This window comes from Sebastes fasciatus, chromosome 6, assembly GCF_043250625.1.
Source record: "Sebastes fasciatus isolate fSebFas1 chromosome 6, fSebFas1.pri, whole genome shotgun sequence".
NCBI lineage: Eukaryota > Metazoa > Chordata > Actinopteri > Perciformes > Sebastidae > Sebastes > Sebastes fasciatus.
Window position 1 is genome coordinate 38506810 of NC_133800.1, and position 13526 is coordinate 38520335.

At 34.4% G+C, this 13526-nt stretch overlaps 1 protein-coding gene across 1 annotated transcript in view; it reads right to left on the reverse strand.

The window, feature by feature from the left end:
- Positions 1–2374, reverse strand: part of ak8 (adenylate kinase 8) — a gene marked incomplete at its 5' end in the record, with an annotated part of 12293 nt that extends 9919 nt beyond the window's left edge. The window contains 2 exons of the mRNA XM_074639826.1: positions 12–101; positions 2252–2374. Of these exons, the coding sequence (XP_074495927.1) occupies positions 12–101; positions 2252–2374 (213 nt within the window). The remainder of the gene's footprint in view (positions 1–11; positions 102–2251) is intronic.
- Between the last annotated feature and the right edge of the window lie 11152 nt (positions 2375–13526).

Consider the following 13526-nt stretch of genomic DNA (forward strand, 5'->3'; position numbering starts at 1 on the left):
GAGGACGTTACCTGGCCTCCCATCATCCAGGTGTGATCGGATCTCTTCTCCCAGAACTGAACCCTCAGCTGATACAGACCTCAACAGCTGACCACAGCACACTGAGAGAGAGACAGGTAGGACAGAGAGACAGACAGGTAGGACAGACAGACAGACAGGTAGGACAGAGAGACAGACAGGTAGGACAGAGAGACAGACAGGTAGGACAGACAGGTAGGACAGAGAGACAGGTAGGACAGACAGGTAGGACAGAGAGACAGGTAGGACAGAGAGACAGGTAGGACAGAGAGACAGGTTATTATCTGCTAACAGGAGGTGAGATCTGATCTCAAGTGAACAGACCTACTGAGAGCTGTCCAGGTGTGAACAGTGTGTGAACAGGTGTGAACAGGTGTGAACAGGTGTGAACAGATGTGAACAGGTGTGAACAGGTGTGAACAGTGTGTGAACAGTGTGTGAACAGTGTGTGAACAGATGTGAACAGGTGTGAACAGGTGTGAACAGATGTGAACAGATGTGAACAGTGTGTGAACAGTGTGTGAACAGTGTGTGAACAGGTGTGAACAGGTGTGAACAGTGTGTGAACAGATGTGAACAGATGTGAACAGGTGTGAACAGTGTGTGAACAGGTGTGAACAGTGTGTGAACAGATGTGAACAGATGTGAACATGTGTGAACAGGTGTGAACAGTGTGTGAACAGTGTGTGAACAGGTGTGAACAGTGTGTGAACAGGTGTGAACAGTGTGTGAACAGATGTGAACAGATGTGAACAGTGTGTGAACAGTGTGTGAACAGGTGTGAACAGTGTGTGAACAGGTGTGAACAGTGTGTGAACAGATGTGAACAGATGTGAACAGTGTGTGAACAGGTGTGAACAGGTGTGAACAGTGTGTGAACAGATGTGAACAGTGTGTGAACAGTGTGTGAACAGATGTGAACAGGTGTGAACAGTGTGTGAACAGGTGTGAACAGGTGTGAACAGTGTGTGAACAGGTGTGAACAGTGTGTGAACAGATGTGAACAGATGTGAACAGTGTGTGAACATGTGTGAACAGGTGTGAACAGTGTGTGAACAGGTGTGAACAGTGTGTGAACAGGTGTGAACAGTGTGTGAACAGGTGTGAACAGTGTGTGAACAGGTGTGAACAGATGTGAACAGGTGTGAACAGGTGTGAACAGGTGTGAACAGTGTGTGAACAGTGTGTGAACAGATGTGAACAGGTGTGAACAGGTGTGAACAGGTGTGAACAGATGTGAACAGTGTGTGAACAGTGTGTGAACAGTGTGTGAACAGGTGTGAACAGTGTGTGAACAGGTGTGAACAGGTGTGAACAGTGTGTGAACAGATGTGAACAGATGTGAACAGTGTGTGAACAGGTGTGAACAGTGTGAACAGGTGTGAACAGTGTGTGAACAGGTGTGAACAGTGTGTGAACAGTGTGTGAACAGATGTGAACAGATGTGAACAGGTGTGAACAGTGTGTGTGTGTGTGTGTGTGTGTGTGTGTGTGTGTGTGTGTGTGTGTGTGTGTGTGTGTGTGTGTGTGTGAACAGGTGTGAACAGGTGTGAACAGTGTGTGTGAACAGGTGTGAACAGGTGTGAACAGTGTGTGAACAGATGTGAACAGTGTGTGAACAGGTGTGAACAGTGTGTGAACAGGTGTGAACAGTGTGTGAACAGGTGTGAACAGTGTGTGAACAGATGTGAACAGATGTGAACAGATGTGAACAGTGTGTGAAGTGTGTGAACAGATGTGAACAGGTGTGAACAGGTGTTAACAGGTGTGAACAGGTGTGAACAGTGTGTGAACAGGTGTGAACAGTGTGTGAACAGATGTGAACAGATGTGAACAGTGTGTGAACATGTGTGAACAGGTGTGAACAGGTGTGAACAGTGTGTGAACAGATGTGAACAGATGTGAACAGATGTGAACAGTGTGTGAACAGTGTGTGAACAGATGTGAACAGGTGTGAACAGTGTGTGAACAGGTGTGAACAGGTGTGAACAGTGTGTGAACAGGTGTGAACAGTGTGTGAACAGATGTGAACAGATGTGAACAGTGTGTGAACATGTGTGAACAGGTGTGAACAGATGTGAACAGGTGTGAACAGTGTGTGAACAGGTGTGAACAGTGTGTGAACAGATGTGAACAGGTGTGAACAGTGTGTGAACAGATGTGAACAGGTGTGAACAGTGTGTGAACAGATGTGAACAGGTGTGAACAGGTGTGAACAGGTGTGAGTGGTTACCATCCACCATCTTGTATTTCTCTGAGAGCAGTCTGGCCTGGAGACTCTTCCCTGACCCCGGAGGACCAACCAGGAGGATTCTGGGAGTTCTGGAGCGATGACGAGTCCTGACGAAAGACGCAACTGAGACACACACACACACACAGTTTTTATAGTATATACAGTATACTGTAGTATAGTGTACTGTAATATAGTGTAGTATACTGTAGTATAGTGTACTGTACTATAGTGTAGTATAGTGTACTGTAGTATAGTGTACTGTACTATAGTGTAGTATAGTGTACTGTACTATAGTGTAGTATAGTGTACTGTAATATAGTGTAGTATAGTGTACTGTAATATAGTGTAGTATAGTGTAATATAGTGTACTATAGTGTAGTATAGTGTACTATAGTGTACTATAGTGTAGTATAGTGTACTATAGTGTAGTATAGTGTAATATAGTGTAGTATACTGTAGTATAGTGTACTGTAATATAGTGTAATATAGTGTAATGTAATATAGTGTAGTATAGTGTAATATAGTGTACTATAGTGTAATATAGTGCACTATAGTGTAGTATAGTGTACTATAGTGTAGTATAGTGTAATATAGTGCACTATAGTGTAGTATAGTGTACTATAGTGTAGTATAGTGTAGTATAGTGTAATATAGTGTACTATAGTGTAGTATAGTGTACTGTACTATAGTGTAGTATAGTGTAATATAGTGTACTATAGTGTAGTATAGTGTAATATAGTGTACTATAGTGTAGTATAGTGTAGTATAGTGTAGTATAGTGTAATATAGTGCACTATAGTGTAGTATAGTGTAATATAGTGTACTATAGTGTACTATAGTGTAGTATAGTGTAATATAGTGAACTATAGTGTAGTATAGTGTACTGTAATATAGTGTATTATAGTGTAATATAGTGTACTATAGTGTAGTATAGTGTAGTATAGTGTACTATAGTGTAGTATAGTGTAATATAGTGCACTATAGTGTAGTATAGTGTAGTATAGTGTAATATAGTGTACTATAGTATAGTATAGTGTACTGTAATATAGTGTATTATAGTGTAGTATAGTGTACTATAGTGTAGTACAGTGTAATATAGTGTACTATAGTGTAGTATAGTGTACTGTAATATAGTGTATTATAGTGTAGTATAGTGTACTATAGTGTAGTATAGTGTAATATAGTGCACTATAGTGTACTATAGTGTACTATAGTGTAGTATAGTGTAATATAGTGCACTATAGTGTACTATAGTGTAGTATAGTGTAGTATAGTGTAATATAGTGTAGTATAGTGTACTATAGTGTAATATAGTGTAGTATAGTGTACTATAGTGTAATATAGTGCAGTATAGTGTACTATAGTGCAGTATAGTGTACTATAGTGTAGTGTAATATAGTGTACTATAGTGTAATATAGTGCAGTATAGTGTACTATAGTGTAGTATAGTGTAATATAGTGTAATATAGTGCACTACAGTGTACTATAGTGCAGTATAGTGTACTATAGTGTAATATAGTGCAGTATAGTGTACTATAGTGTAGTATAGTGTAGTGTAGTGTAATATAGTGCACTATAGTGTACTATAGTGTAGTGTAGTGTAGTGTAATATAGTGCACTATAGTGTACTATAGTGTAGTAGTGTAGTGTAGTGTAGTATAGTGTACTATAGTGTAGTATAGTGTAGTGTAGTATAGTGTACTGTAGTGTAGTGTAGTGTAGTATAGTGTAGTATAGTGTACTATAGTGTAGTATAGTGTAGTGTAGTGTAGTGTACTATAGTGTACTATAGTGTACTGTAGTGTAGTGTAGTGTACTATAGTGTACTATAGTGTAGTGTAGTGTAGTATAGTGTAGTATAGTGTACTATAGTGTAGTATAGTGTAGTGTAGTATAGTGTACTATAGTGTAGTATAGTGTAGTGTAGTATAGTGTACTGTAGTGTAGTATAGTGTAGTATAGTGTAGTGTAGTATAGTGTATAGTGTACTATAGTGTACTATAGTGTACTGTCGTGTAGTGTAGTGTATAGTGTAGTATAGTGTAGTGTAGTGTAGTATAGTGTACTATAGTGTAGTATAGTGTAGTGTAGTGTAGTATAGTGTACTATAGTGTAGTGTAGTGTAGTATAGTGTACTATAGTGTAGTATAGTGTAGTGTAGTGTAGTACAGTATAGTGTACTATAGTGTACTATAGTGTAGTGTAGTGTAGTATAGTGTACTATAGTGTAGTATAGTGTAGTGTAGTATAGTGTACTATAGTGTAGTGTAGTGTAGTATAGTGTAGTGTAGTGTAGTATAGTGTACTATAGTGTAGTATAGTGTAGTGTAGTGTAGTGTAGTATAGTGTATAGTGTAGTATAGTGTACTATAGTGTAGTGTAGTGTAGTATAGTGTAGTGTAGTGTAGTATAGTGTACTATAGTGTAGTATAGTGTAGTATAGTGTACTGTACTGTAGTGTAGTGTAGTATAGTGTAGTATAGTGTACTATAGTGTAGTATAGTGTAGTATAGTGTAGTGTAGTATAGTGTATAGTGTACTATAGTGTACTATAGTGTAGTGTAGTGTAGTGTATAGTGTAGTATAGTGTAGTGTAGTGTAGTATAGTGTACTATAGTGTAGTGTAGTGTAGTATAGTGTACTATAGTGTAGTATAGTGTAGTGTAGTGTAGTACAGTATAGTGTACTATAGTGTACTATAGTGTAGTATAGAGTAGTGTAGTGTAGTGTAGTATAGTGTAGTATAGTGTACTATAGTGTAGTAAAGTGTAGTGTAGTGTAGTGTAGTATAGTGTACTATAGTATACTATAGTGTAGTATAATGTAGTGTAGTGTAGTATAGTGTAGTATAGTGTACTATAGTGTACTATAGTGTAGTATAGTGTAGTGTAGTATAGTGTATAGTGTACTATAGTGTACTATAGTGTACTGTCGTGTAGTGTAGTGTATAGTGTAGTATAGTGTAGTGTAGTATAGTGTACTATAGTGTAGTATAGTGTAGTGTAGTATAGTGTACTATAGTGTAGTGTAGTGTAGTATAGTGTACTATAGTGTAGTATAGTGTAGTGTAGTGTAGTACAGTATAGTGTACTATAGTGTACTATAGTGTAGTGTAGTGTAGTATAGTGTACTATAGTGTAGTATAGTGTAGTGTAGTATAGTGTACTATAGTGTAGTGTAGTGTAGTATAGTGTAGTGTAGTGTAGTATAGTGTACTATAGTGTAGTATAGTGTAGTATAGTGTAGTGTAGTATAGTGTATAGTGTAGTATAGTGTACTATAGTGTAGTGTAGTATAGTGTAGTGTAGTATAGTGTACTATAGTGTAGTATAGTGTAGTATAGTGTACTGTAGTGTAGTGTAGTGTATAGTGTAGTATAGTGTAGTGTAGTGTAGTATAGTGTACTATAGTGTAGTGTAGTGTAGTATAGTGTACTATAGTGTAGTATAGTGTAGTGTAGTGTAGTACAGTATAGTGTACTATAGTGTACTATAGTGTAGTATAGAGTAGTGTAGTGTAGTGTAGTATAGTGTAGTATAGTGTACTATAGTGTAGTAAAGTGTAGTGTAGTGTAGTGTAGTATAGTGTACTATAGTGTACTATAGTGTAGTATAATGTAGTGTAGTGTAGTATAGTGTAGTATAGTGTACTATAGTGTACTATAGTGTAGTATAGTGTAGTGTAGTGTAGTGTTTAGTATAGTGTAGTATAGTGTACTATAGTGTAGTATAGTGTAGTGTAGTGTAGTGTAGTGTAGTATAGTGTACTATAGTGTAGTGTAGTGTAGTATAGTGTAGTATAGTGTACTATAGTGTAGTATAGTGTAGTGTAGTGTAGTATAGTGTAGTGTAGTATAGTGTACTATAGTGTAGTGTAGTGTAGTATAGTGTACTATAGTGTAGTGTAGTGTAGTGAAGTATAGTGTACTATAGTGTAGTGTAGTATATTGTAGTATAGTGTACTATAGTGTACTATAGTGTAGTATAGTGTAGTGTAGTGTAGTGTACTATAGTGTACTATAGTGTACTGTAGTGTAGTGTAGTGTACTATAGTGTACTATAGTGTAGTGTAGTGTAGTATAGTGTAGTATAGTGTACTATAGTGTAGTATAGTGTAGTGTAGTATAGTGTACTATAGTGTAGTATAGTGTAGTGTAGTATAGTGTACTGTAGTGTAGTATAGTGTAGTATAGTGTAGTGTAGTATAGTGTATAGTGTACTATAGTGTACTATAGTGTACTGTCGTGTAGTGTAGTGTATAGTGTAGTATAGTGTAGTGTAGTGTAGTATAGTGTACTATAGTGTAGTATAGTGTAGTGTAGTGTAGTATAGTGTACTATAGTGTAGTGTAGTGTAGTATAGTGTACTATAGTGTAGTATAGTGTAGTGTAGTGTAGTACAGTATAGTGTACTATAGTGTACTATAGTGTAGTGTAGTGTAGTATAGTGTACTATAGTGTAGTATAGTGTAGTGTAGTATAGTGTACTATAGTGTAGTGTAGTGTAGTATAGTGTAGTGTAGTGTAGTATAGTGTACTATAGTGTAGTATAGTGTAGTGTAGTGTAGTGTAGTATAGTGTATAGTGTAGTATAGTGTACTATAGTGTAGTGTAGTGTAGTATAGTGTAGTGTAGTGTAGTATAGTGTACTATAGTGTAGTATAGTGTAGTATAGTGTACTGTAGTGTAGTGTAGTGTAGTATAGTGTAGTATAGTGTACTATAGTGTAGTATAGTGTAGTATAGTGTAGTGTAGTATAGTGTATAGTGTACTATAGTGTACTATAGTGTAGTGTAGTGTAGTGTAGTGTATAGTGTAGTATAGTGTAGTGTAGTGTAGTATAGTGTACTATAGTGTAGTGTAGTGTAGTATAGTGTACTATAGTGTAGTATAGTGTAGTGTAGTGTAGTACAGTATAGTGTACTATAGTGTACTATAGTGTAGTATAGAGTAGTGTAGTGTAGTGTAGTATAGTGTAGTATAGTGTACTATAGTGTAGTAAAGTGTAGTGTAGTGTAGTGTAGTATAGTGTACTATAGTATACTATAGTGTAGTATAATGTAGTGTAGTGTAGTATAGTGTAGTATAGTGTACTATAGTGTACTATAGTGTAGTATAGTGTAGTGTAGTATAGTGTATAGTGTACTATAGTGTACTATAGTGTACTGTCGTGTAGTGTAGTGTATAGTGTAGTATAGTGTAGTGTAGTATAGTGTACTATAGTGTAGTATAGTGTAGTGTAGTATAGTGTACTATAGTGTAGTGTAGTGTAGTATAGTGTACTATAGTGTAGTATAGTGTAGTGTAGTGTAGTACAGTATAGTGTACTATAGTGTACTATAGTGTAGTGTAGTGTAGTGTAGTATAGTGTACTATAGTGTAGTATAGTGTAGTGTAGTATAGTGTACTATAGTGTAGTGTAGTGTAGTATAGTGTAGTGTAGTGTAGTATAGTGTACTATAGTGTAGTATAGTGTAGTATAGTGTAGTGTAGTATAGTGTATAGTGTAGTATAGTGTACTATAGTGTAGTGTAGTATAGTGTAGTGTAGTATAGTGTACTATAGTGTAGTATAGTGTAGTATAGTGTACTGTAGTGTAGTGTAGTGTATAGTGTAGTATAGTGTAGTGTAGTGTAGTATAGTGTACTATAGTGTAGTGTAGTGTAGTATAGTGTACTATAGTGTAGTATAGTGTAGTGTAGTGTAGTACAGTATAGTGTACTATAGTGTACTATAGTGTAGTATAGAGTAGTGTAGTGTAGTGTAGTATAGTGTAGTATAGTGTACTATAGTGTAGTAAAGTGTAGTGTAGTGTAGTGTAGTATAGTGTACTATAGTGTACTATAGTGTAGTATAATGTAGTGTAGTGTAGTATAGTGTAGTATAGTGTACTATAGTGTACTATAGTGTAGTATAGTGTAGTGTAGTGTAGTATAGTGTAGTGTAGTATAGTGTAGTGTAGTGTAGTGTTTAGTATAGTGTAGTATAGTGTACTATAGTGTAGTATAGTGTAGTGTAGTGTAGTGTAGTATAGTGTACTATAGTGTAGTGTAGTGTAGTATAGTGTAGTATAGTGTACTATAGTGTAGTATAGTGTAGTGTAGTGTAGTATAGTGTAGTGTAGTATAGTGTACTATAGTGTAGTGTAGTGTAGTATAGTGTACTATAGTGTAGTGTAGTGTAGTGAAGTATAGTGTACTATAGTGTAGTGTAGTATATTGTAGTATAGTGTACTATAGTGTAGTATAGTGTAGTATAGTGTAGTGTAGTGTAGTGTAGTATAGTGTAGTGTAGTATAGTGTACTATAGTGTAGTGTAGTATAGTGTACTATAGTGTAGTGTAGTGTAGTGTAGTATAGTGTACTATAGTGTACTATAGTGTAGTGTAGTATAGTGTACTATAGTGTAGTGTAGTATAGTGTACTATAGTGTAGTATAGTGTAGTATAGTGTACTGTAGTGTAGTGTAGTGTAGTATAGTGTAGTATAGTGTACTATAGTGTAGTACAGTGTAGTATAGTGTAGTGTAGTATAGTGTACTATAGTGTACTATAGTGTACTGTAGTGTAGTGTAGTGTATAGTGTAGTATAGTGTAGTGTAGTGTAGTATAGTGTACTATAGTGTAGTGTAGTGTAGTATAGTGTACTATAGTGTAGTATAGTGTAGTGTAGTGTAGTACAGTATAGTGTACTATAGTGTACTATAGTGTAGTATAGAGTAGTGTAGTGTAGTGTAGTATAGTGTACTATAGTGTAGTAAAGTGTAGTGTAGTGTAGTGTAGTATAGTGTACTATAGTGTACTATAGTGTAGTATAATGTAGTGTAGTGTAGTATAGTGTAGTATAGTGTACTATAGTGTACTATAGTGTAGTATAGTGTAGTGTAGTATAGTGTATAGTGTACTATAGTGTACTATAGTGTACTGTCGTGTAGTGTAGTGTATAGTGTAGTATAGTGTAGTGTAGTGTAGTATAGTGTACTATAGTGTAGTGTAGTGTAGTGTAGTATAGTGTACTATAGTGTAGTGTAGTGTAGTATAGTGTACTATAGTGTAGTATAGTGTAGTGTAGTGTAGTACAGTATAGTGTACTATAGTGTACTATAGTGTAGTGTAGTGTAGTATAGTGTACTATAGTGTAGTATAGTGTAGTGTAGTATAGTGTACTATAGTGTAGTGTAGTGTAGTATAGTGTAGTGTAGTGTAGTATAGTGTACTATAGTGTAGTATAGTGTAGTATAGTGTACTGTAGTGTAGTATAGTGTAGTATAGTGTACTATAGTGTAGTATAGTGTAGTATAGTGTAGTGTAGTATAGTGTATAGTGTACTATAGTGTACTATAGTGTACTGTAGTGTAGTGTAGTGTATAGTGTAGTATAGTGTAGTGTAGTGTAGTATAGTGTACTATAGTGTAGTGTAGTGTAGTATAGTGTACTATAGTGTAGTATAGTGTAGTGTAGTGTAGTACAGTATAGTGTACTATAGTGTACTATAGTGTAGTATAGAGTAGTGTAGTGTAGTGTAGTATAGTGTAGTATAGTGTACTATAGTGTAGTAAAGTGTAGTGTAGTGTAGTATAGTGTACTATAGTGTACTATAGTGTAGTATAGTGTAGTGTAGTGTAGTATAGTGTACTATAGTGTAGTATAGTGTAATATAGTGTAGTATACTGTAGTATAGTGTACTGTAATATAGTGTAATATAGTGTACTGTAATATAGTGTAGTATAGTGTAATATAGTGTACTATAGTGTAATATAGTGCACTATAGTGTACTATAATGTACTATAGTGTAGTATAGTGTACTATAGTGTAGTATAGTGTAATATAGTGCACTATAGTGTAGTATAGTGTACTATAGTGTAATATAGTGCACTATAGTGTACTATAGTGTAGTATAGTGTAGTATAGTGTAATATAGTGTACTATAGTGTAGTATAGTGTACTGTACTATAGTGTAGTATAGTGTAATATAGTGTACTATAGTGTAGTATAGTGTAATATAGTGTACTATAGTGTAGTATAGTGTAGTATAGTGTAATATAGTGCACTATAGTGTAGTATAGTGTACTATAGTGTAGTATAGTGTAGTATAGTGTAATATAGTGTACTATAGTGTAGTATAGTGTACTGTAATATAGTGTATTATAGTGTAATATAGTGTACTATAGTGTAGTATAGTGTAGTATAGTGTACTATAGTGTAGTATAGTGTAATATAGTGCACTATAGTGTAGTAAAGTGTAGTATAGTGTAATATAGTGTACTATAGTGTAGTATAGTGTACTGTAATATAGAGTATTATAGTTTAGTATAGTGTACTATAGTGTAGTACAGTGTAATATAGTGTACTATAGTGTAGTATAGTGTACTGTAATATAGTGTATTATAGTGTAGTATAGTGTACTATAGTGTAGTATAGTGTAATATAGTGCACTATAGTGTACTATAGTGTACTATAGTGTAGTATAGTGTAATATAGTGCACTATAGTGTACTATAGTGTACTATAGTGTAGTATAGTGTAATATAGTGCACTATAGTGTACTATAGTGTAGTATAGTGTAGTATAGTGTAATATAGTGTAGTATAGTGTACTATAGTGTAATATAGTGTAGTATAGTGTCCTATAGTGTAATATAGTGCAGTATAGTGTACTATAGTGCAGTATAGTGTACTATAGTGTAGTGTAATATAGTGTACTATAGTGTAATATAGTGCAGTATAGTGTACTATAGTGTAGTATAGTGTAATATAGTGTAATATAGTGCACTATAGTGTACTATAGTGCAGTATAGTGTACTATAGTGTAATATAGTGTAATATACTGCACTATAGTGTACTATAGTGCAGTATAGTGTAGTATAGTGTAGTATAGTGTAATATAGTGTAATATAGTGCAATATAGTGTACTATAGTGCAGTATAGTGTACTATAGTGTAATATAGTGTAATATAGTGCACTATAGTGTACTATAGTGTAGTGTAGTGTAGTATAGTGTAATATAGTGTAGTATAGTGTACTATAGTGTAGTGTAGTGTAGTGTAATATAGTGCACTATAGTGTAGTATAGTGTAGTATAGTGTACTGTAGTGTAGTGTAGTGTAGTATAGTGTAGTATAGTGTACTATAGTGTAGTATAGTGTAGTGTAGTATATTGTAGTATAGTGTACTATAGTGTACTATAGTGTAGTATAGTGTAGTGTAGTGTAGTGAAGTATAGTGTACTATAGTGTAGTGTAGTATATTGTAGTATAGTGTAGTGTAGTGTAGTGAAGTATAGTGTACTATAGTGTAGTGTAGTATATTGTAGTATAGTGTACTATAGTGTACTATAGTGTAGTATAGTGTAGTGTAGTGTAGTGTACTATAGTGTACTATAGTGTACTGTAGTGTAGTGTAGTGTACTATAGTGTACTATAGTGTAGTGTAGTGTAGTATAGTGTAGTATAGTGTACTATAGTGTAGTATAGTGTAGTGTAGTATAGTGTACTATAGTGTAGTATAGTGTAGTGTAGTATAGTGTACTGTAGTGTAGTATAGTGTAGTATAGTGTAGTGTAGTATAGTGTATAGTGTACTATAGTGTACTATAGTGTACTGTCGTGTAGTGTAGTGTATAGTGTAGTATAGTGTAGTGTAGTGTAGTATAGTGTACTATAGTGTAGTATAGTGTAGTGTAGTGTAGTATAGTGTACTATAGTGTAGTGTAGTGTAGTATAGTGTACTATAGTGTAGTATAGTGTAGTGTAGTGTAGTACAGTATAGTGTACTATAGTGTACTATAGTGTAGTGTAGTGTAGTATAGTGTACTATAGTGTAGTATAGTGTAGTGTAGTATAGTGTACTATAGTGTAGTGTAGTGTAGTATAGTGTAGTGTAGTGTAGTATAGTGTACTATAGTGTAGTATAGTGTAGTGTAGTGTAGTGTAGTATAGTGTATAGTGTAGTATAGTGTACTATAGTGTAGTGTAGTGTAGTATAGTGTAGTGTAGTGTAGTATAGTGTACTATAGTGTAGTATAGTGTAGTATAGTGTACTGTAGTGTAGTGTAGTGTAGTATAGTGTAGTATAGTGTACTATAGTGTAGTATAGTGTAGTATAGTGTAGTGTAGTATAGTGTATAGTGTACTATAGTGTACTATAGTGTAGTGTAGTGTAGTGTAGTGTATAGTGTAGTATAGTGTAGTGTAGTGTAGTATAGTGTACTATAGTGTAGTGTAGTGTAGTATAGTGTACTATAGTGTAGTATAGTGTAGTGTAGTGTAGTACAGTATAGTGTACTATAGTGTACTATAGTGTAGTATAGAGTAGTGTAGTGTAGTGTAGTATAGTGTAGTATAGTGTACTATAGTGTAGTAAAGTGTAGTGTAGTGTAGTGTAGTATAGTGTACTATAGTATACTATAGTGTAGTATAATGTAGTGTAGTGTAGTATAGTGTAGTATAGTGTACTATAGTGTACTATAGTGTAGTATAGTGTAGTGTAGTATAGTGTATAGTGTACTATAGTGTACTATAGTGTACTGTCGTGTAGTGTAGTGTATAGTGTAGTATAGTGTAGTGTAGTATAGTGTACTATAGTGTAGTATAGTGTAGTGTAGTATAGTGTACTATAGTGTAGTGTAGTGTAGTATAGTGTACTATAGTGTAGTATAGTGTAGTGTAGTGTAGTACAGTATAGTGTACTATAGTGTACTATAGTGTAGTGTAGTGTAGTGTAGTATAGTGTACTATAGTGTAGTATAGTGTAGTGTAGTATAGTGTACTATAGTGTAGTGTAGTGTAGTATAGTGTAGTGTAGTGTAGTATAGTGTACTATAGTGTAGTATAGTGTAGTATAGTGTAGTGTAGTATAGTGTATAGTGTAGTATAGTGTACTATAGTGTAGTGTAGTATAGTGTAGTGTAGTATAGTGTACTATAGTGTAGTATAGTGTACTGTAGTGTAGTGTAGTGTATAGTGTAGTATAGTGTAGTGTAGTGTAGTATAGTGTACTATAGTGTAGTGTAGTGTAGTATAGTGTACTATAGTGTAGTATAGTGTAGTGTAGTGTAGTACAGTATAGTGTACTATAGTGTACTATAGTGTAGTATAGAGTAGTGTAGTGTAGTGTAGTATAGTGTAGTATAGTGTACTATAGTGTAGTAAAGTGTAGTGTAGTGTAGTGTAGTATAGTGTACTATAGTGTACTATAGTGTAGTATAATGTAGTGTAGTGTAGTATAGTGTAGTATAGTGTAGTATAGTGTACTATAGTGTAGTATAGTGTAGTGTAGTGTAG